A 25,554-nucleotide genomic window follows, 5' to 3' on the forward strand; every position below is an offset into this window, starting at 1 on the left:
AATCTGAAAGTGAATTTGGCAACATATCAAGCTTACTAAGCCTTCATAATTAGGCTATGAGAAAACTGAAGGAGTAATGGATCATTAACATCGGTAGGGTGCTGGAAAAAACTTTCAGGGGAAAAAAAACCAAACTAAACTTCAGCAAGAAGATAAAGATTGTTTTCAACACATAAGTATGGAAACTTCATTGTTAAACCATATCTTCCTGCTTTCAAGCTATAGAAAAAAAACCTTATTATTTTAATTTAAAAAAAAAGTAATAATATTAAAAGTATTTTTTTCTTTTTTATAATCATGAAATTATAATCTATATTGAAGCACAAAAACATAATATAATTTGAAATTAAAGACTTTGCCTCCAAAAACTTTAAACACTTCAACATGTACAGCATTTTTTTGTCATAAACCTCAATAAGATGATTCACAGGACCCAAAGTCCAAGATTCCTAATTGGTCAAAATCTTTCGAGAATTTTCTTCATAAAGCCTTGGGTGAAGGATAAAGGGCAAGTGAATATTTCTCATGTTATTGGAAAAATGATTATGTATTTTTAATCTCTGTATGCCTCACAGACGTGAAAAAGATAGAGATTGATGGTGATACTTTTGAGTTCTCTTCATCAATTTCATATGTCATTAGAAGCAGGAAGAGAAACGACTCTGAAGAGAATTAGAAAGTAGTTCCTGTATGCATAGATGTAAACTCCGTTTTTACTCCATAACTTTGCAGCACAGAATTAAGCAGGAAGATTCTAAAATCCAGTAATGAATTGACTGAGGAGATGCTTTTTCAGGGTCATGGTAGTAGAGCTGATCCTGTGTTAGGTAGGATAAGAGGCAGACTGACTCCTTGAAATTTTTACAACAGCTGTTTTCTCTCATCCCTACAGAATTTGACATATCCAGTATTTTGGCAGCTACTAATGCTACTTTCTACATTCCCCAAAGACTAAACAGTTGAAGAGAGACAGAGTGGAACAAATCAAAATTTCAAACTACAAAAAAAAATTGTTAATACATATGTATTTTAGGTACCCAAATGTCTTAAAATATCTTTTTAAGGTCATGTTTATACATTGCATTCAGTATTCAAAAGCCATTGTAATGTCATAGATCATTTCTCAGCCACTGCTATCTGCCAGGCAGAAATCAGACAGCAATCACTGTGGCTATATAATTCCTAAACCGTTGAAAATACTGCTGTGAGAAATTTTTCCATTCTGGATAACCAAAATGCAGATGGAGTCTAAAGAGACTTTCTGCTTCATGCAGTTGTTAATGATATTATTCACAAAGCATATACATCAGGCAGATTGGGCTTGACAGTCCTTGAGGTAGCAACCTCATCTTGTTTCTAAAGAGAAATGATGCTCCCTTATGCCAGTCAAGATCTTTAAAATTTTGGGAGAAAAAAATTCTGCAGAATGTGTCATTTAGCTTAAAAGATATGATTAGGGAAAGGAATCACTGACACAAAACGGTCAACTTATTTTCTTGCTGGAAATGGTCAAATACGTCATTTGTGAACCATCCATTTGCCTTTAGAAACCAGAAAAACTCTGGCTGCTTCATCACATTCATAAGAACTTTTTCATATGAAAAATATTTGAAAGATAAGGTAAAATGTAAAATCACCTAAGAAATAACTTAAAAACAACAAAAACATATACCAGAAAATTCAGCTGAAATTTCTTTCTGAACTTTGGACTGCAATTGATGTGCACAGCTTTGGCCTTTCAGTATTCAAGAAACAGCATCACAAACTTTATTTTGCTGAAAAGCAGCTGCCTTTATTAATATGACTTTTGTGACAATTCAAGCAGCTAAGGATAAGCCAAAGGGGAATGCAGTGTGTTGGAATAAATTTTGATTTTAGATAAATCCATGGATTTGAGTGACTGGAGCATGGGCAGAGGAGGCATGTAGATACAGTGACATAAGAAATCTTTCAGTTACTATTGCTAGAAAACATGTCTTAGGAACTTCATTTTGAATACTTTGTTTACCAGAAGAAGAGTCGAGTCATTTGAGCAGAAAGTGCCTTGAGTATCTGGATGGAAAACAAAATACTTCTGCCTCTTCTTCTCAAGTATAACTGGCACTGAAGCTATTTTTTCTCCCTAGATGTTTAATACATCAATCATGATCTCCTTTTGTGTAGGTGCTGCAATAAGATGAAGACAGAACTATCTGAAGTAACTGAAATATTCTTGGGACTTGTTGCAAATTTAGTGTCAGCACTGTGTTTGTTTACATTTGAATCTTAAGTTCAGTTTAGACAAGAAAGAAAAAAAGAAAAAAAACCCCCAAATCTTCATAATGCCTTTCAGTTCCAGACACTTCAGTAGTGACATACATAGCTAAGTGCTGCAAAAGTATTTCAACATATGTTAGCTTCAGGGATAAGCATTGTTTGACTGGGGCATTCATATCCTTAAGATGCTTATGGGTTTAAATGGAACTGCCCTGAAAAATAATCTGTTTGAAAAAAAACCCCAAACCACAATGATGCGTCAGTGACCACCTTCCTCCTTCTTCACTTGTACAAAAAATGTGAAAAAAGAAAACAAAACCCAGAAACTTCATGTGAGTCCTCTGTGAGGTGACTATATTCGAAAGACAGCAGGAACTGAATTTCTAAAAAAGTCCTTACAGCTGTAAGGACTGTAAACTGCAAAGCCTTGCCTACCTATCCAGGTTTTTCTGAAGAGGACAGAATGAACTTTTTCCCAGTCAGTAGCTCCCAAAACACAAATCTTTTATCTCAAGGAGAGAAAAAGAAAATCGATAATAGTTACAGATCTTCACAACTCTATGCTTGCCCATAACAGTACAGGAGGGTTGTACACTGTACACTCTTCAGCTGGAAAGTTTTATCTCAAGAATGCTTCTCTGAGTCCAACTTTCCTGTTGTTTTCTCTACTCCAAAGTTGGGGTAGAGAAGCTGGTACTTGCTTTCCACCTCGCAGTTTTTCTGAACTTCAGTCTTGGTGTGTCAATAACTTTGAACTGGGGAGAATTACTTGAGGGTGTTGGTTGGCACAAAGCTCAACATGACCCAGAAATGAGCACCTGCAACCCAAAAAGCCAGTCGTGTCCTGGGCTGCATCCAAAGCAGCGTGGCCAGCAGGGCAAGGGCAGGGATTCTGTCACTCTGCTCTGGTGAGACCCTACCTGCAGTGCTGCACCCAGCTCTGGGATACCCAACGTAAGAACAATATGGACCTGTTGGAGCAGGTCCAAAGGAGGGCCACAAAGCTGATCAGAGGACTGGAGCACCTCTCCTATGCAGTCAGGCTGAAAGAGCTGGAGCTGTTCAGCCTGGAGAAGAGAAGGGTCTGGGGAGACCTTAGAGCAGCCTTCCAGTACCTAAAGCTGAGGACACTAACAGGAGTTAAGGATGTGGTTTTTTCATTTAAAGCAGATTAAGGAGGAAACTACCAAACTCCCTAGTGGCACAGACACCCTACTTTCACACACCAAAATGTGGGCAATACCACTGCTATTAAAATCTACTGTGAGAATCTCAGCTCAAGGTAAAAAACCCAAAGTAGCTGAATTCAAGGGAGCAGATGGCTCTGGATTTTCATTCAGTAGATGAAATATAAACTGAAAAGAACAGTTTGAAATACTCAGTCCATCTGAAATTAGGCTGGAAGATAAATACATCAGTAGGTGTATTCTTACATACAGAGAGGGCAGAAAATCTGCAGCCAAAGCTATGCAGAAGTTAATTAAAAACTAAATTATTATTGTAAGGGGTGCTGCTCTGGGCAATACAGAAGATATCACGTAACAGGGATGTATCTCCCTTAGTATATGGTATACACAGTATATAAACACTAAACAGTCTTTCACTGTCACATGTCTTGCCCAACCATAATAAAAGTTATAGCTCTGACACACATCTGGAATGAATGCTCAGAAGAGAATTCTGGAATACTGCTTTGATCAGACTTCAAATAATAAACAATTGCACAAACCAAGTTCATAATGGCTTAATTGTAACCATTTTAAGAGGGAACTCTTTTTTTGGTGCTTTTGCAATGTTTACTAAGTAGAAGCTCAATCCATGATGAGCAGTATACATAAAAGCATGAAATTGGTAATATTATTCCTACCACTGTGTAATTTAATTTCTGTTGTCATAAACATAAGTCTTTCATCTTTTTCCTATGGTTAGGAAAATACTTCTCAAAGTGGTAGATAAGGCTTGTGGAAATGAAAAAAAGACTGTTTTCATATTTGTATTTTCCCCTTAAAATGGTCACAATGGTTTCAATTCTTAATTGCTCATTATAAACAGAGAGACCATTGCAATGCTTTTTAGAAAATTTCTGTTTACAGTTTACAGCTGTACTAAAAAAATCTTTGAGTCATGCCGGTGGCTTGATTTGTGGTTTACTCAGTGACCTCAGTTTTCCTACTTATTTTCTTCAGGGACAAGATTTTTCAGGAGTCTTCTCTGATTAACTTAGCTTTTATGAGAGAGAACATTTGGCTGCTAGTACCAGACTAATGTTTTAATGTAAAAATCTTGTTAATTCTCTGATGATAATACTTCTAAGCCAAAGTCACTCATTAGCCCTTAACATCAACGTGATAAACATCAGTGTCAGCAGAACAGAAACTTTCTAGAAAGTTCTGATATCTGCAATTTAAGTGGCAAAGACCATAGCTATAGTAGCAAACAGTATTAGCTTTTCTTGTAGTGATTTTAAAGCTATGCCAAGCCTATATTCTATGACTACTTTATGGCTGTCAGTAGAATTTTCACACATGCATAGTCACCATTGACTGGTATTTCACCTTGTTTACAAGGACATAAACAATTTTATTAGAAGTTTAAAAATTCACAAGCTAAAGGAGACCTGTAAAATTTACTGTAAATCTATTCACCGATATCCTGCAGTCTTCTGAACACGATCATTGGACATGCTGGTCTTAAGAGAAAAAAGACAAAACTGCCTGTAAATAAGCAGCATTGTAGGTTTCCCAGCAAGTACAGAAGACTGGTTTTTTTGGACAATTTAAAACGATGCTAACTTCATTGATGGGAGCAATGTAGCAAGGAGTGATTTGCACCTCAAGCCCATCTCCTGCTTGTGGCAGAGTACAGTATCTCCTGTGAAGTTTCTGACTTCAACAGTATGGAAAGCTATGGAAGTGTGGTGGAAGAGAGGAAATTTACTCCACCTAGTAAAATTAAGACTTCAGGACCAGCTCTGTGAAGAATATCACAAGCTTTAGGTACTGATGCAAAAAGTGACAGGAAATACATCCTGGGACATCTTAGACATTACTTGAATTGTCATTTGAGTAAAAATGTCTAAAAGCTCTATTTTCATTAAAGATAGGAAATCTGAGTCAGAAAAGTCAATTAAACAGCATGGCTAAAGGGGCTGACAAAAAGCTAAAAGAATTTGCATGACCTTTGGAACTTGTATCACTAGTGAATGATCTTCATGATGTACCTAGATCAAGAGAGACAAATGGACATAAGAGTTTTAAATGGTAATATATGAAAATGCTGGAAATTAAGACATTTTAAAGGAAGGTCAGAATATCCAATACCTGTAACCCAGTAACAAATATTTAGCTACAGTTGTACTGAAAAGACTGTGCTGTAGTTGAACCAAGGATCAGCTGAATCATAGTCTCGTGAAGTCCCCTATTGTTGCCATCTAATTGATGCTTCTCAAAATGATACATTTTGGAATAATCCCAGAAAAAAAATTAAGCAAACACCCCCAAATGTTTATCTTCATTCTATCACCTCACCCAGAAAGAGCTGTGCAACTTAAGTAGGAAACTGTGTCAGTACATGATCATGAAAAAACATTTAATTACATAGATAACTCCATTTTTTGAAGGTGTATTAGACATATTCATTGAGTAAAACACTTCTGTTTTTATAAAAAAGGATATTTGAGGAAAAACTCAAGTGTTTCAAAGTTATTCATACATCGTACAAGGTGCATTTACAGAATCTCACAAGCTGCACAAAAATTGTTTAAAAACATATGGGACAATAAAGACCGATTTGCATACTGACAGACTCATAAAACACTAACGAAAGAGCAGGGAGAGTACAAAACTTGAAAATCAGAAATTAATATGTGCAATGATACATCACAGAATATACTGAGCTGGAAGGGACCCACAATGATCATTGAGTCCAACTCCTGGCCCCGCACAGGACAACAGTCTGCACAACTCTATGTAAAGCCTCAGGTTTTGAAGTAAAGGGTCACAAATGTAGGAAATAAAATCACAGTTTGTCATATTCAGAACAGGTGACTTACCCCAAACACAAATTCAGAAATCTCTACCTCAGCTCTAAAGTACTACAGAATAATAACACAGAAACCTTGGAATTCAGAGACACTTAGTATCCTTCACAGTACTTAGAGATTCTCTCAAGCTTTTTCAAGTGACTGAAGTTAACACACTGCATTATTATGGATACTCACAGAGATAATAGGTCTCACACAGGTAAGATAGTCTGACACTGTGCTTTAAGATGTGAAAGGATCCAGAAAGCTTGAGGTGAGATGACCTCGGTGGAAGCAACAGTCCAGAATAAGGATACATCTTAATAGTTTCTCTCAAAAAGTTTTACAGTGCCACTAAAGTTGAAAATCTTTGCTATAGCTAAATATGCTAAACTAAGCATGGTCAGAATATGCATCCATCACTCAAATAAAGCTCATTATGCAGAACCTGAAATTCTTTGAGGGGCTGTGGGCATTCCTGAGTATCGTATAATTATATTTTAAAGGAGCATATGAATAACATAGAAGTTTTAGGAAAAATGGATTTTGGCCAATAAATTCACAAATACACCTAGAAATGGAAGAACCATAATTAGTGTGAATTTGACATGACAAAGCTTAATAGGACAGCCCTAAGGAACCCTCCCAACTACAATTCGTATTGATCCTGAAAATCCTAACACAGCTATTAAGAAATAAGAAGAGTCTATATACATAACTTAAGCAACATTTAAGATCAGATAATCAAACGTGATGAAAATAAATTAACTGTTCTGAAAAAAGGATATTTACAAAAAAAAGACACTGCTAAACAGTGCATGCTAGACAGAATTAAAATTTTTTTCTTATTCTTTTTGGGGATAAAATAAACAGTGAATTAGTGCAACACACTGACAAAAGAACTAAAGAGACTAATTCAGGGACATTACAGGCATCCATGCAATAGCTAAAGACATGACACAAATTCAGAGAGCATATGAGGAGACACTGAAGAAAGCAAATGACAGAAAGTAGAAAGATGGATCAGATAACATTGGGGATTTAATAAAAGAAATTAAAAGCACTACCTAGATGTTCTTTCTATGAAAAACCAAGTTGGAAGAAAAGCTGCCGTTATAGTCTAATACAAGGCTTCTTTATGGCACAGAGGTGCTGTCAATGATTCTTTATCTTAAATAACTGCAGAAAGTATCTTTGGTTGTCATACTGAGACAAAAGACTGTCCCAGAATGCAGCTGGGAAATGTTCATGAGAACATAAAGTACTGGAACAAGTAGAATTCAGTAGCAGAACTATAATGCTACATACAAGCCAGTATCACCCAAACAATGAAGACCAAAAATGGCTTAGAAACTGGGATTTTACAATATTACAACAGTAGATGTAACAGGAGACAGACAGTTGTAAAATAAGAATGAAACTGATTTTCAGCTGATAAGAAATTACTTAGCATTTCATATGCCTCAAAAACAAAGTCAACAAACATATAAACAATATGGGTCCAAATAAAACAGACTTATGTCAATTCCAGGTGGTATTTAATTTTCCTGGAAAATGCTTCCCAAGCTATGTTGAGCATTACTTCAGCCAAAAATTGCTCATAAAGTCATATTCTTATTTCAGTTTGTATAGAAGGAAATTAGGAGGTCATTCTAGTCCTTTTTCTTCTTCAAATACACGACTAACTCTGCCTACGACTTTCCTATACATAACTGCCTGTTTATCTTAAATCAGCATGTAATCTAATATTTTTCATTTTCTGGACTAATATTTTACACTGTTCAAGTCGCATTGAAAAAGTATAACAGACTCGTACAGAGCTTTAGAAGCTCTGAAAACTAAGCAAGCGTAAGATCCTTTGGCATTGGTGGCATCTTCAGTTCTAGAGCCAAAGGCATAAAGTCCAATTAGGCTTGGACAGAATAGACTCTAGGGAATACACAGGACCTTAAATGAGAGTCACTACTTTTAACTACTGCTGAGTCCAGATTTTCTAATACAAGAATTCTGAAAAAAAATCATATGGTTGGAATATTTTGTTCCACACTTAGAAAGGCCTTACTCCTATTATTTCATTACATACTTCTGTCACCTTTTTTTTGGTGTCAGTAGTTTGCACAATGCATACACTGCTACTGCTTGAAGGACTTTACGGTGTATCAGGGAAATCAGTTTAGACCCACACAATAATTAACTGCATCAGTAAAAGTCACTAGTGACAGAAAAGAACATGCAGTGAATTTTTTTTCTGGATGCCCAAAACTAGCAAATGGGAATTTCAGGTTCAGAATTATTCTACCATTTGCTTCACTTCACTGAGATTAATTTCAAAATTCCTGTTAATTCCTTTCTCCACAGCCCCTCCTCTCTGAAGAGTGAGAGTACACCATGAAATTTTGAAGGCAATGCTGATTCACTAAAATAAGCCATCTGTCTGGACAATTAACAAAGCAGTAGGTACTGGTTTAAACAGCTTAACTCCAAGCAGACTGTATTGTCCAGTGGCCATAATCCAAATGAAAAGCTGAACAGCAAGAATCAACACTTGTCAGTAAAAGCTAAATGCTACATTTCAGATTGTTCAATTTTTTTCCCCCCTACTTACTGTAAAATTCCAATCTTTCAAAATTGTTTTGACTGAAGTTGCATTGCTGCTGTATTTTCTTCCAGACACTACCAGTAGTAGTCATTAACTGAAATGCTATCAAGCCTATCTGTACATGTAGAAAAGACTTCACAGCTGAACATTCCTGGTGTTTCACAATGATTTGTAAACTGAAGGGATTTGATGTAGATGCAGAATATATGAGGTGATAAAGTGTAATTTTTAAAGTCATCGTTTCCTAAATGTAATCACAGTTTAAAATGAAACAGGGTTTGATATAGAAAACACATGTAGGAAAAAAATTGTCTAGAGACTCCAAAAAGCAAGATCTATGAGAGGATCAAATGAAATGTAATTAATTATAAGCTTTGGCTGGGAACAAATATGGAAAAACATTCATGACAGATAGAAGTACAAAAGGAAGGACAGTCCTAAAAGCAAAAATCTCAGGGAGAACAAGAGAGGGGTCACACATATGCAAGTGCTCAGAAATTTAGCATTCAACATATGGACAGAGATTGAAAGATAAAGGTCACATCTGAACTTTGAGTATGGATATGGAGTCAATGAAGTCTACAGAGGACTGGGAAGATGGTTCTGGAGGACAGTAGGGAAAAGGGCAACTGATGCCCTTTTATTAGAATTTCAATAGAAGGTGTTTTAAGTCTGTTCTTCCAAAGGAATAAAAATAACAGCATTGGAGAGACTGCTGCCATTTGTTGTTGAAGAGCTGGAAAAACAACTTAAAGCTGCTTAACACTAGACAAATAAAGGGGAAGAGAAAATGACAAAATTAACTATGTCAACTCGTACATATTATATAGAACTTTAGGGCATGCTGGATAATGTACTGTTTTGTTTTAGTTATGAGCAACAAAATGTTTCATATCCCCGTCAGACAATTATCAGGTACAAGAATTGAATCAAATGGGTTCCCTTAATAGTGCAATCTAAGATGATCAGAAACCTGGTGGAAGCAAGATGTTGTGAACAAGAGAGAAATCCCTTCTGGAAAGCCTCTTTGTAACAAGGTTTATGATTGGCATCTAGTTCCATGCGCACCCATTTCACAGATGATGCAGAGGTATCCTTGAGCAGATGTACTGTTCTGCATGGTGGCTGAGAATAATTTCAAGTTGGAGCTAAAAACTAAGTTGATTAATTAAGTTCAGGGCAAATAAGTCAGGGTACTTAACTATATCAATACTTGTCAGCTATACTTATCAAGTGACACTAGCAGCAAAAAACTTGTCCTGAAATATTCTGTACGCCGATTTCCAGAAGCAAGAGGAATTAAAGAAAGCAAGAAAGAACAGCACCATTTTGAGGCTGCTAGCTGAATGACACCCTGTGGACTGAAATCACCTCGAATGAATCAGTTTGCAGTGAGTCCCCTTCTGTTCATCATGAGCACGGCAATTACTGCATTACGGTAATCACTGGGTGTGGGGTGGGGCTTCTAATCCTGAGAGCTCTCTGTTAAGACAGAGAGACTCCAGCCCCAAGAAGTCATACAGGTGCACAGGCAGAGGGTAGTACCTTACTTCTAGTAACCAACTCCATAATTACGCCTGTGAGAAGAAGGTTTAGGATTACAGAGTAGTAAGTGCCCTACTACAGCTGACATAGTAATCTAATTTTTCCAGTTACACTGCATTCCTAATTTGCCAGATCACATGACTCTTTTCTTACCTCAGTATAGGCTCAGCACTTCTGAATATAGAAGACACAAAAGAATTTTACTTTACAGATGATCATTAGACAGTCACTTTATTTCCAGTGTACTAAAGAGTCAACATTCTGTGTTTTTATAGAAAGTATTTGATCACATACTGGATTTGCACTTATCAAATGAATATGCAGAATTGTTCCAACAAAATAAATTCTTAAAATAATGCTGGTAAATATTTCTTCAGAATGGGTATTAGCTTACATGAAACATACTGGAGCTGCTTCACAGTGTTACTACTGAAAATTTCATTAACTTCATTGAAATACCTGTATAAGAAAGCAGACCAAAGAACAACACAAGCAAATCCATGTTTTGGAGATTTATTTGCAAGACAAGCAATTTCTTGTTTTTGAGTAAAGTAAGCAAACATTCTGTCCAGTCATCACAGAGAACAATCAGCAATTCAAAACACAGAAAGAGGTGAAATCTCTGTGAAATTTGAATATGATCAAGAAATTTTTCTGACTAAATATGGGGACAGGAAATAATATGAATATCTAAATATAAGCAAAAAGACTTTGAAAACAATTCACTGCTTTGGTGATAGTTATGGCTGCACTAGAAAGACGTGCTCAGGCAGCTTTACCCCAGGAAGCATTCTGGCAGCAAAGTAATAGCTTGAGAAAAGTAAAAGAAAACACCCACTAGAAAAGCTTGCAATGAGATGTATCACTCTTGTGACAGATGGGATATCCCAGTACAAAACAAGCACCAATAACAAGCAGATTGCAAATTCTACACCCACTAGGTTACTTAAACTTATCGTGTACACTTCAATTTTTTTTCCATTCATACTTCTGCACGCCCATGTTTGTCAGATTCAGCCACATCTTTAGGTCACGTTGCAGGTAACAATAGCTGCAAGAGGTATTAACAAGGCACAAGTGCGAGCTTTGCACAACTGTATAATCTTCCCTAGATTGTCACAAATTATGCATAAGAAATTCTTACCAGGAATAATAACAAAAGCAGCGCTTTGTTTAAAATACTAGTATTCATAATGCCCCTAAGAATAGGGCAGCATCTTAGAATTCTGTTTTTAGAGTGTATACATACCAGTTTTGACAGAATATGTGTAAAGGATCCCATGAGAGAGACCCAAGTCAATAACTCTAAAACAAGAGCCTTTCAGAAAAAACCCGACATCCACACTCAAAACATAGGGAAAAAACAAGCCAAAGAAAAACAAAACAAAAAATTCAGCAGCAAATAATTTAGGAAGAAAAGTGCAAAATTTTTCTTCAATACAGGAGATATGCCATCCTCAGCATAATACCCAATGGGTATGGATCATCCAAAGAAAAAGTACAAATGTATGATGAGCAGAAGCACAACAAATTCATAGGAACGTGCAGAAGTAAATGAAGAAAAGTGGGCACATTAGGTAAATACAAAATATTTTTGGGGATTGCCTACAAGCAAGACAAGTATTGTGCCACAAAAATTATGAAAATCAAGGCAATTTCCCACCAACCAACAAAATGTTCGTAGTTGAGAATATCATAAGGCACTGCAGTAGTGGGATGCACTGGATGGGCAAGAGAAAAAGGAATCAGAAGAGCTGCAAAAAAATGGTAGTATGTACACAAATTTGTGAGGACACAAAAGAAACGCCAATTATTTGCCAAAAAAATTGTTCAAAAACCTTTGCTGCAAGAGCAAGAAAATCTGACTGCATTTTGAGCTCTACATTAGATATTTAATATATGCTAAGACACAAATTGCTGTCTTCTCCATACTTACTAGTATAAAGAGGAGATGAAAAGCACTTTTACTGAGCTTGATGAGGACTACGTTGTTAACTCTGTAGCCCTGAAAGTTTGCATCCAGAATAGTTAGAATGAGCTTGGCCAATGAAGGTTATGTGTACACAACACTCACCAATACAAAAATTCCTGTGGAAGCTGTCTCAATAAGCACAAATTACAAGAACAGCAAAATTCTTCTAATTTATCCTAAGAACTAAAGCCAGCACCTGTGTCTAGGTGGAGGAAAGTAAGGAAAGATCACTGTCCTCCCTTCCCTCAGGAATGCTGAATATTCTTCTCCTGTGTATGAGAGATTGTAATTTCTGGAGTTCAAAAACAATACACAAAAATATGAGTTACGATGTGGCAGCAGATGTTGCATTACAGAAAAAAAAAAAAAAAAAGGTTAAATGAAAAGGTCCTTTCTGCAAAAACCACCAAATCAGAGCAAATGTTTCTGGATGTATCTCTATCTGTAAATTCAAGAACCCAAACTACACAAAACTAAGCAACCTTTGGTTTGAATGACTTCTGCAACATGGTAAAAACCAGTAAGATTTACATATGCTTTAATATAAATGTGGTTCTGTACACACCCAAGGAAAGACACAGCCAATGCTATGAAAATCCTTAGTGACAGGTGTTGGAATGTGTTACCTCATCAGGAACAGAGAGTAAGATGGGTTTATAAGCTCTGCAGAGATTCTCAACAGTACAGTTCTTCAGACAAGGGAAAAAAAAAAACCCAACAAAGGAGAACTGAAAAATTAGTGGTCACAGACAGTCAGACTGAGAAATTTCCAAAGGAACATCACACACATATAAGACAATATAATTCAGAACAGAACCACCCATCTGTAGAGTGAGGCAGCAAAACCCCAATTTACTCTGATTAATGAACATAATAAAGAATAATGAGTTCCTAGAAAGTAGAAGAAGACAAATATATCAAGAACATATGTGATTGGAGCAGAAAACTCTAGTACAAGCTAACTGTCCTTGACCCAAGTAACAATTCCCATTTGTAACCCTACAAAGGACAGCACTGCAGTAGCAATCCTTGGTGGCCTCTTGTGTTTTCTTTATTCCCAAGTGTGTTCTTGAAGCATCAATTTTCAGACTTAATAGCTTGCATACATACTCCACATGAAATTGTAAGTGGCTTCCTACAGTGCACCCACCCCAAGATATATAGGTCAGGCACTTATGACCTTACCTGTACTCAGCTTTCTTACAAGACTATCCACGATCCAACAAAAATCCTATTCTCAGTCCAGTTACAGAAGATTGCTCTGCTTACCACACTTTGGGTTTAAGGCTGTGAGCAGCAGCCTTCTTACTCCCTGGCAAGTATTGCAGACATAAAAATGGAAGCAAGACAGGCACTGACCTTGATAAGAGATTTGCTATTGATTTCAGTAAAACCACTTTTAGGGAAGTTATTTCCAGAGATCAGGCATACTCCTAGAGGTGGTGCTCTCTTGCAAACGGCAAAGGTTATTTTGTAGAAAGACTAACAGAATTTGATACCAACCTGTCTTTGACTAACAAAACAACAGCCAAGAGGTGATACTTTTATTCTCATTACAGGAATAGAGAGGTGCTAAGTAATGCTATGTAATTTAAGTACAACAGCAAAAGCATATAAACTGACAGGAAATATTTTTAGGCAGTGAGAGTCATAGAATGGGTTGGGTTGGAAGGGACCTTAAAGACCATCTAGTTCCAATCCCCTGCTATGGGCAGGAACAGCCTCCGCTACACCAGATTGCTCAAACCATCATCCAACTTGGCCTTGAACACTTGAACAAGGAATGTGACATCCACAACCTCACTGAGCCACCTTCCAGTGTCTCAACAATCTTCTTCAGTTGGAGTAAGGAAATAGGTGATTCCAAAAGGACTTCTGTGAACACCTACAACACCTGAAAGCTGTATTTGGAGATTGAAAAATGTCCCATTCAATCCTGTGCTCTAAGTAAGAACTAATTCGGTAACAGATTCAGGGAAGGTTCAGAGTTGCAATACAGAATAATGGGAATGTGGGGAAGAACCTGGTTTTAAAAAGTAGATTAAAATTATGTGAACCTGCATGATAGTTGCAGCCTGTTGCAGTACTCCAATTACAGAAGGCAGATCTCAGCATTACACAGTCAGAGATAATCTGGAGACATCTTTAATGTAAATAATTACTATAACTAAGACAGAGCATATTAATGAAAATACACAAACTTATTTAGAGACCATTAATTCTTCATCCAAAATGAAACAAAATGCAACTGAGGTAAATGATTCATTTGCATTTATGCAAACTTTGGTTCTTCATAATATGCAAGTCTCATATTTTAAAAGTATTCCTAACAAAAATGTCACACCCTAACTGTATTGGGCTCTTTTACCTGTGAAAATGAAAACACTTTCTTCTCCCAAATACACACAGGGAGATGAATGTGTCCTTAAAAGTCAAGTTAGACTAAAGAGTAGAAAACTCTTCATCAGTCATTCTGGAAAACAGAAACATAAAATGAAACCTGTAGTCACTACTGAGAAAAAAAAACTCATGATTTTTTGCAGAATGTGAAGATCTGGAGAAACTTCTGCATGGTGTGACTGGATACCAATTTTCAAAGCTGATCCCTGTACCCATGCCCATTCACCACTTTGGTTCATCTCTACAGAGCTGGGCACTTTGGCTAAACAACAAAGTTCTGGCAGCTGCACCATAACCACAATAGGCTTATACTTGACTAAAAAAGAAGTCACATTACTGACTGACCTCAATACCAAGCATGGAGCTGACCTCTGTCAGCACAGGGGCAAACCACCTCTGCTTGGTAACCTCTCCCTGAAGACAAATTAGTTTTGCTAACCTTGCATCTGCAGCCAAAAAAACCCCACAAACAAACCAACGACCCCAAGGTGATATGATATCAATAGACCTTATATTTCAGCACCACATGTAGAATATCATGTACACATCATTCTGAATGGGGTTTCTGTAGGCCTAAATGAAAAAAGTACATATCCAGTCCAACTTACACAATAAAGGTAGCTGAACAGTCAGTTTAAAGGTGTAAACTGAAAAATATAATTAATCCGAAATTAACCATAAACCCTTCCAGCTGATTAGTATGTATTTGTCTAGAGACAAATTTTATTTTCAGTGCTTGGTCACACATGTGTTTAAAATCAGCTGCTTCTATTTTCTCTCATTTTAGAGAACGGGTTCTTATGATAGGGTAGAGAGTCCAAATGAAACACTGAAGGACTATTTTGAAATTCTATCAATGGAAAAGATGAGTTCTCCACCATCAAGAAAACCCAACCCACCACCCTGCCCAAAACTAAAACAACCAAATTTAAGTCCCCAACTCAAGCATGGATTCTCTGATGTAATCAAGAACTGAGTTTTTACAAAGACCAGTAGTCTAATACCTATTCATCAAAAACTGTTATTTTTGAAGAATATATATAAAAACATATAACTATATGACCTGGTAGTCTATTAGGAAATTTATGAAATTAAAAGAATGAGCTCAAAATCTTTTACTTCTGGTGTTAGGTGTTTCGTCAAGGAAGGGGTAAAAAGTTGCCTCCTCATTAAAAAAAACCATAGAACATGAAACTTTTTACACATACTGGTCAGTTATCACCACAAAGCTACTTAGTGACTTCTGCAGCTTCTATCTAAACACTATAAATAGCTTTGCTGATTACTTTCAGTTGCCACTCTAGCTGAAAAAAAAAAGTTATCAAGAAGCTTGCAGCATGCTTCTCATCTGAATTAAAGGGCACTGGTAAAATTCAATTGCATATTTTATCCATTCCTAAAAAATAAGTAAGAAGTTAATCAGACCTTTATTCTGTCATTTAAAGTAGAAACCTTGATTATCCCACCGGTGACTTCAGGAGGGCTAGATTGGAAAGAACACTTGTTTAGTAGTAGAATGTGTATTATAGTCCCAAGCATTACTTAACTACACACATTAAATACATGTTTATTTGTTCATTCAATAAGCAAACACTTTTTGCTTTGTTAACAATTTGTGTTCTGTTATCCTGTGGAATTCTAAGTAAGACCTGTCCTCCTGAAACAGAGGTCTGTAATTTTTTTCTCCGGAGTGGAAATATGGTATTTAAGGCAGCACACAGATGTGACTAGAAGAAAAACTGCTAACAGCAAGGGGGACAAGTTCTTATTGACGTTGCAAAACTAAACTGTGATGTATAGCATTGAATTGACACTGCAAAGTTTTTACTGCCCTAGGAAAGCAAGCCTCACCAGAGAAACAGAACAGACACTGTCACATCAGCAGCGGATGCCTACTCTTGGTAGCATTTTCTGTCACTAACCTAAACTTGCTGATGATGTCTGAATGCTGGAAAGACATCAATTATCTATGTTATGAAAGAAAAGTAGATAGCATAAAAAGAAATAGGAAAGAGATAAGAATAGAAGCAAATCAGAAATTGTTAATGAGAAAATTAAAGATGCAAAGAAACTTTTTGCATAAAGAGAAAACCCCTCAAAAATAACCTAAATGAGACAGCAAATAGTAGAGCATATAAGTACCATTGCCCACTGGCAGCTAACTAGAAAAAGCAATGTCTCTAAAAACTTCAAAATGCAGAATCTTGCAAAAAGAATAAATACCCGAGGTTGACAAATTCATTAGTAAGAATAAGTTATTAATTATTTGAAATACTCACCTCTACTTTTGGTCACTAGCAGCACAGCCCTATTTAAACAAGTCTTTGAAGCAAACCTCTGATTCAGTAAAATATTCAATCAAAACCAGTCTGAGGAACAACTTTATTGAAACTGTATTTTTTTATGCTCAGTTCTGCTCAACAATTTGCAAAGTTCAGCATCTCCTCTAGACATTTTCCCTTCTCCCAAACAGCTTACCATTTTTAATACTGGAAGCTATTAATTTCTGAAATAATGTTCATTGCCATCAACATCTCAGTTTTTATCAGAACCCTGAATTTGTGCTATAACTTCATCTTCTAAATTCTCTTCCTTGAGTCAAGTATTTCTCAGGCTACCATGTCTCTCAGGGCACAAAACGAAGTCCAAGGATCACCTGTGACAAAAAGAATGATTTCATTAGTCTCAATTCACAACAAGAGTTTCATTTATTAGATAAAACAATCTTTACTAGAGCATTTAACATTATAATTTTAAAACTAAAAAACAAAACATCATCAAGAACAATATTTTTCTGAAAAGGCTGATGATAGCTCCATCCTTATTTTTAAAATTTTTATTCTAGAGAATGCATTAAGAGAGGAGCACTCTTGAACTAGATTCTTACACTGCTCAAATCAAAACCCAGGGCCAGCTTGAAAAGCCTCCGAAGTTAAATTCTTACTGATAGATTCCCATCCCTAATTCTGCAATGGTTGTACTATTTAGCAAAGAAAAAAAAAAAATTGAAGTGTTGCAACATCCCTATTGCAACACATGGCTGAGGAACATGAAGTAGCTGTGTTCCTTAGTTCTTTCAAAAGCAACTTCACTGATCTTAGAGATTTTAAAGCGTTTACCCTCAAGTTCATTTTATTCTTTTGAGCACTCACAGTGCTGTCTTCACAGAACTCTGGGGATCTAAAACATGTGAGGCAGATTGAGCATACAAACATTGGGGTTTTTTCCCTTTTTCATTGCCATCCCATTCTGAAAAGTAGTTACCACACATAGGTAAGTTTAAGCATGTGTGCAGTCCTAGTGAAGTTAACTGGTCTTGCTGCTCAGGGCCCTGGGGCCTCAGCTATGTCAAACTTCCTCTCTGCCTTCTTCACCAGTAACAAAACAAAGTTTTAGCAACAAAGCATTTGGGCCAAGGACATGGAAAACTAGAAAAAAAGTACAAAAACCCAAATACACCTAACACAGAACAGAGATTGGTGAGAAAAGGGTTAATGCAGCTTTCTGCCCTGATTTTGTAGGTGCTAGTTACCAGCTTGGCACCACTCCCTGGATTATCCCAACCCATATCAGGTGTTAGCAGACAGGACAGGCACACAGGAGTGAGGGTGAGACTGCTGAGCCTCCCTTCTTGCCTGCTGGAGGCTTCCCTTCCCACACAGGACTCTGTTGGAGGGGTAGTCAGGGAACCTTTGACCTCAGCACACAAAGCACCCAGAAAAAAAGCAACCCACCAGGCCAAGGGAACAGTTTCAAAAGGAAGAGAAAGAAGAGCAAGAGGTGTACTACCATTCAAGAAAACTTTCTTCATTGACCTTAAGAATGGTCCAGTCCTGCAATTACTGAGTACCCAAATCCACCTTCACCAAAAGAACAGGTGTAAGCTGACATTTTGATGTCACTACCAGAAAACTACTCTCCATAGTCAAAGACTTAGAACTGCTTCCTCACCTTGTTCTTGATGCATTGTTTTTCTTGGTGTGGGTAACATCAAAGGCATAAGGATACCACCAATCACCAAATTTGCGTGCAGTATTACGTAAATCACTTGAATGATCTCCTCGGTTTTCTGAGATGTTCTGATTTGATGTTGACAGTTTCAAGTAAAAATTCCACTTGTTGCTAAAAGTACCAACAGTTTTTAAATACACATTCCCTAAGGCTAGTTACTGCATCTTCCCAGGGTGGACCTGTTGAATGACCTTATTTCTGATCTATGAATATCAGTAATTGTAAATGAGACAAGGATTTACACAAAACTTCTTTTTAAAGTGTTCTATTCTCATTCCTTTTAAAAATCAGTTATTAAAGGCGCACATCAGTTTAAGTTCAAGCTGCATGAATATGCTATCAAGATACGGTCATTAAAATCCTTATGCCTTGAATGTTTCCCTTGAATTTTGTTTCAAAGTCAAAAGATTACAGATATCATAAACCAAATTCAGTCTTTGTGTAGGTCAGCTTTCAATTGCAGCTGCTCCCATCAGGACTGAATTGGTGTCAGGCACCTCTTGGATTACAAAGCCACCATAAAAGAAATAACAGACCAGAACTATGAAACTTATTACAAGTCAAGTACATTAAATAAAAGAGGATCCTACCAGTTGCATCATCAGCTTCTGTGTCTAGAAGAGCATCTATTGAAGCCATGCTTGTGCCTATGAAGGAGTCTGTAGTATCAGACACTCCTCGCTTGCTGAGACAAACTTCGAGTTACTGACTCCTCTGCTTTGATCAGTGTCTTTTACTAACCTTCTGACTGTCAGGAAGGTTACACCACTTGTTGAGAAGGTTTTTCTAGGCCTTCCTACTATTCCCCAATGCACTTTTTAAATCATAAGTCCACAGGTTCAATTTGTAGTATCTTCCAATAAATATGTATATAATAGAGAGTAGGACAGAGATGCAAGATGTTTTCCCCCACCAAATCCACCTTTTTGTGAAAGGGTTATATACTCCTTATTTCTGTTAGTCCTCTCTTGCCAAGAGGGAAGAAAATCTTCAGTGAGATACATTTTCTTCAGGAGGCATCTTCTGTTCCTCCCTGACCTTTTTCCAGTGGAATTTTCATCCTGTGTCCTTTTTCCTCAATAAATGTGCCAGCAAGACTTAATTAACGTAAGTTGTTGCAAAAGCAGAAGTTTCTTTCTTATTACATTTCTGTAAAAAGTCATAACTGCCTTTGGCATTACCATGTTACAAATTAGTTGTATGTATAAATCATATTGTTTTCAATGTGATCTCTTCCTGAATAATCCAAATTAGGATAAACAAGAGTTGGGAGACTTCAGTCTTCAAACTTACAGGTATTAGGCCAGGTTCTTCTAAATATGTATGCTCTGTTATAAATTTATTTGCCTGGGTAACCCCTTCCTAACTGAAGGCCCAATTTAACAGTAGTGCTCACATAAGTAAAGTTATGCCCAGGCTTAGTCAAGAACACTTAGAAGACCTTTTTAAAACTTGTGTTATTTCCAAAGATTCCTTTAATCCATGTACCAAACGCCCCTATATTTTAAAGAAAAAAACCCCAAACTTAAGAACTTTAAAAGCTTGCTCCTATTTTTTCCCTAAATTGAGACTATAAACTATTTACGATCTTGTACCAAGTATCTACTTGTTTTAATTAATCCTTAATTTCAGAGGGTCAATCAGTATCTAGTTCATGTTCCAGTCTCAAAGACTTTATGTTCAGAAGAATGCTCTATTCTCCTAGCTGTTGCCAGTTTATTGCAGTTCTTAACAGTCACTATGACAGAAAAGGCAAGAACAAGAAATGCAGTAAGAGTGAGCAAGTGAGCACGTGTTGAGATTCAGGAGGGATTACACGATATCTACAGCAGAGAGTATGCACACACACAGAGCCCAAGGATTCAGTTACATCTCCAGAAAACAGATACCACGTTTATTTCGGACTTCACCAGACTTGTCTATATTGCAAATTCCCCACAGAAGTGCTAAAGTACAGAATTACTAATTAAGGAGGAGGAGAATATCACCCATTTCCCTAGAGTAACTCCAGTAATATGCTTGTCTTAACCCTTTCTCCCTCCATCTAAAAATCTTCCGGGGAAGAAGGGTAGTCAAGTCCTGACGTGGACTTCTGGAGTTGGAATCTCCTCTCAATTATATGCTACTGCACGTGTTACAATGCCAGCTCCAGTGAATGAAGTTTCTGCCAATGAAAGCAGGAAGATAATACTGCCTTTAGAATTTACATCAGTGGCAATCATAGGGAGGAAAAAATTAAAATCTGTTACTCTTCATTTTGATCTTGTGTGAGGCATTCCACTATGGCTGAAAAAAACCTGAAACTTGAATTACCTGAATTAACCTTAGAAAGATAAGCATGCCACTGTTTGCCAGAGTCCAATACTAGATACCTTTCTTAGTCTAGCTCAGAGCAAAGCCCAGGCTCAAGTTCCCCCTCAGATGAATTTTAAACCACTAACTAATGAACTTAGTGCAGTAACAATGAGAACCCCGACAGCTCCATTGTGAAAAAAACAAGCTTCTCAGTTGTCATGGGAGTGAAATTCTGCTTTCATTACCAGTGCAGCTCTCTTCACATGCTCCTGTATTTTTTTCAATGAAAGATGCATAGGGTTTGGAGTGCACAGATTTGGTACACGTGCACAGCAGCTGGTCTGACATGATAAAGCAGAATGAATCTGAAGAAGTTCCTGCCTGTCTGACCAATAATCCATGAACTAAGAGGGATTTACTCAATAGACCAGCACAGATTCCATCCTGTCAAAATTAGAGATTTTTTTTTTTTTTAAAGTGCCTAAAGCCGTTTTCTGTTAGATATTTTCCATTCCCCAAACACCTAGACAGCAAGTAGGAGGTGAACAAAGGTGGGGGGGAGGGAATTGTCTGAATCCTGCAATGTTTATAACTTCGTATTCGCTTGATTTGAAGCTCCAACCATAGAATATGTTACTGGAGACATTTCTGTAACTTAAAGAAAATCAATCAGAAGAAGAGCATCCAGCATGCACAGACACACACTGTATGCCAAGGCAGCATTCCCGGTACCATGTCTAAATTTCATTCTTAAATACGACTTACTTGCCATTCTCTTTTGCTAGGTGGGAACTGCCGAGCGCTAAAAATAACACCAGGATTTGGTGGCGGGAGCTAAAAATACCCTTTCCCGCTCGATTACCGACTCGGCAGGAAAGACGGAGCTCTTGGCATCTGTCACAGTCTATAACCGCCAGCTGGGGATGGAGGCAAAGAGCCCAACCCCGGAGTTGCGCGCCCGGGGAAAGTTTTACGGGCAGACGAAGAGGCCACGGGGCTGCATCCCGGGGCCACGGGACCCCCACCCACCCCAGCCCGGGCGGCGCCCCCGGGCCTCCCCGCCGCCCCTTACCCGCGTTTCGCAGCTTCTTATTGCGGTAGACGGAGAGGATGACCAGGAGGTTGCCCAGCAGGTCCACCACGATGGTGAAGATGAGGATGGCGGCCAAAGCGGAGGTCACCCAGGGCTGGCGGCGAGGGGCGCCCTCGGCCGGCGGGTCCCGCGGGAGGACGGAGCTGTTCAGCTCGCTCTCGTTCACTCTCATCCTGCCGCCGCCTCCCAGGGCACAACCGGGTACCGGCGGAGGGGGTGCGCCCGCCAGCGCTGCCTCCCGCGGGGGCAGGGCAGGGCAGGTCGGGACACGGGTCGCGGCCGCCCTGTGCCGGTGGGCTGCCCGCCCTAGGGCGGAGCGGGGCTGGCGGGAGCGGGCGCACCTCCCATGGCGGCCGCCGCCGCCGCCACTGCAGGCAGGAAGTTTCCCCGAAGCGTGCATGTGCCGAGCGGGACACTTTTATAGCCCGCCCGCGCCGCCGCCCCGCCCGCCGCCACCGCTGCCGCCAGGTGACACCGACCGCCCCCGCGCCGGCACGTGCGCGGCCCGGGCTCCAGCTGCTGCCGCGCGGCGCCACAGCGCCCCCCCGCGGGCCCCCGCCGCCCCATTCACGCCGCGCTCCGCTTCTCCATTCATGCTCCCGGCCGCTCATTCAGCGCCGGCCGCTCCATTCACCGGCGGAGGCGCGGCAGGGATCGACGGGGGTTGCTGTCTGCGGTTGGGTGGTTTGCAGCGCTCGGCGCTATTTTTAGTTCTCCTGGTTAACGCCGGCTCTTAATTAGGAGCGCGCCGAACTCCCTTCCCCTCCTCCCCCTCCTTTATTTAACATCGCACCCGCACGGTAACGTGAGCGCGGCGAGAAACCTCCCATTGGGGAGCGGGTCGGGGCTGCTATAAAAAGCTCCTCGCGAAGGAGGCTGGCTGTCTGGGCGGGGGGGACGGCGGGGGGCGTCTGAGGACCCGCGTCCCGGGAGCACCACGTGCCGCCGCAGCGAGGGGGCGGCGGGGGGGACACGCACCACCTCGGCACCCCCCCCTTCCTCCCCTGCAGCCCTTCTTCCTCCCCCGCACCCTCGGCAGCGGGGACGATCTGCACAGGGAAGACAGAGAGAAAGGTAGCGGGGATGCCCTGTGCCACCCCTATGAGCCCGGTGAAGTCTGGCTCCCCTCTTCCCCAAAAGCAGCACTTGCTTCAAAGAAAGGAAGGAACAGGGAGCCATAGCCCAGCCGTAAGGAGGACCCAGCTGACTAAACAGGCTATCCCCTCACCCCCTCGTGCGGTGGGCGCTCTGCTAAATAAATTTTAAAAAGAAAAAACAAAAAAAGGCACTTTCTTCTGACTGAGTCTTCTCGCTTGCATGATACAGAGCTTTTGAAAATCTCTGAGCAAACTGGGCTTGGGGGATCAGTCTCCCATTCAGGGTAACGGGCTGCCAGCGCGGATGGCAGTGCGCGCTGCTCTCCGCTGTGCTCAGGACTGGGCGCGGTGCTGGCGGCCAGGGACGGCCCCGCGCACCCACGGCCATCCCGGCCGGAGCGCTCATGGGGGTGCTGCGACTGGGAGCAAGCGGGGAGTCCGCAGAGGGAGCGCGGGGCTGCTCCTGGGCGGCGCAGCCTCCGCCGGGCGCTGCGGAGCGCAGGCGGTGTCTCTGCGCGGCTCTACGCGGGGCGGGAGGGGCTCATGCGGCCGCAGCCTGCGCTCAGCCGCCCGGGCTCACGGTGGCAGCCCAAGGTGAGGGATAACCAAAGCCACCGCTGTGACCAGCTGCCGCCTAACGCGGCGGGTGTGACAGGAGAACGCGGGAGCGGCCAGCCCGCAGCCGCGGAGGGGCGCGGACAGGCAGGGCGGCGGCGGCAGCAGCGGCACCCCCGCCCCGGCAGGCGCCGCAGTCCCAGCCTGCACGACTGAGTGCCGGGGAAACCCCGAGCTTCCCATTCACCCACGGTTTTCTTTCACTACCGCGGGCAGCGGAGCGATGAGTACCGCCGCTCAGCCTCCCGCTGGTGAATGAGACCGCTTTTGTTTCGTGGGGGAAGCGCTGATTTATTTGATCACCTACTGACTTATTAAACGCTCAATATTCCGGCAGCGTGTTTCCCCGCCGTCCCGATAAACGGCAGACCCGGGGAGAAGTGTCGGCGCTACAGAGCATTCCTTCCAACTGCTTCCCAGGAGAGCAAAGCCCATCCATCACTGGAGATGGAGAGCAGCAGCCCTCACTACAGAGGAGGTTGCCGGAGGAACCCCTCAGAGCGGCGCCGCAGCTCCTGGGCAGAGGGTGGTGGTGAGCACGCCCTGACATCCACATCCACCCACCACCAGCCCCCGCCCTCCATCCCCCCTTGCAGCTAGCTCAGTGCATGTGTCCGTGTAGGTGCATAACAAGTAGGTTAGCAAGCTGTGGGAGAAGATTAAATATAGGAGGAGCCAGTGTCAGGGGGATACTAGATCAAGGACAGGCACACGTGGATACAGGCAGAACTGCCTGGTCCTCAGTAGACCTCCACGGGTGTTTCACTGGACAGGGAGGGGCTGGCTGCCCAGAGAGAGCTGTGAAGTTTCACAAGGTCAGGTATTTTTAACCAGAAGGTAGATTGATGATGAGGATCAGCCCATGATTTTGTTTCAAAGAAAGGGAATCTGGTCCGTGCAGGAACTGCTGTTAATTGCCTCATTCCTGGGATGTTCAGTGACATATTTACAATTTAGACCCACAGGGGAATGGAGATATCATTCAATCCATCCCATTTTAGTCTAATGACAAGAGTGTATCTTGGACCAAGGCTGCTTGTGCTGGTGAGAGCAATGCTTAGGGAAGGGAACTCTTCCTGAAAAGGGGACTGTAGATGTCCTACTAGAAAACCCTACATGAGAGCTAAGGGTGACCCAAGCAGCAGCAAGCACCATGATACATTGAGAAGCCCTTGTGCTGCTGCTCCATGTGTTGGCTTTGTTTCATGCAGAGTGGGAGATGAGCATCAGGATGTGGGTCAGGCTCCAGCAAGAACCACCTTCCCATTCCCTACCAGGGAGTGGGACAACCTTCTCTTTCCTCCCTCTCACCTTGACAGAGACACCTCATACTAGAAAATGCTGCTCTTTAAGGTTTTGCATGTGTTTACTCACATTCTGGAGAGTTAGACTCTTAGATGCCACCCAAAACAAGCAAGCTGTGAAAACTGCAGAGGAGCAGATCTAACAACATCAGTTACTTCACACTGATCAACATTCAGTCAGTCAGACAATCTTAGAGGCTGTTTGGTACTGTTTGTTACATCCTCTGAGGCTGGTCTCTCTCCCCTCACATTTTCTACACTTTTTCTACATATGCATTTTTAAAGTACAACTGAGTGTTAAACGATGCTTTACATTAAAGCAGCGTAAGATAAGATCAAGGCACAA

At 40.4% G+C, this 25,554-nt stretch overlaps 1 protein-coding gene across 1 annotated transcript in view; it reads right to left on the reverse strand.

Moving 5' to 3' along the window:
• Positions 1-22,636, reverse strand: part of MTNR1A (melatonin receptor 1A) — a 57,033-nt gene extending 34,397 nt beyond the window's left edge. Inside the window, exon 1 of the mRNA XM_042053461.1 lies at positions 22,172-22,636. Coding sequence (XP_041909395.1) covers positions 22,172-22,592 — 421 coding nt within the window. The 5' untranslated portion in view covers positions 22,593-22,636. The remainder of the gene's footprint in view (positions 1-22,171) is intronic.
• Between the last annotated feature and the right edge of the window lie 2,918 nt (positions 22,637-25,554).

This window comes from Corvus kubaryi, unplaced genomic scaffold (genome assembly GCF_017639235.1).
Source record: "Corvus kubaryi isolate FWS band 111438036 unplaced genomic scaffold, C.kubaryi_AGA036_p1.0 split1-131, whole genome shotgun sequence".
Taxonomy (NCBI): Eukaryota; Metazoa; Chordata; class Aves; order Passeriformes; family Corvidae; genus Corvus; species Corvus kubaryi.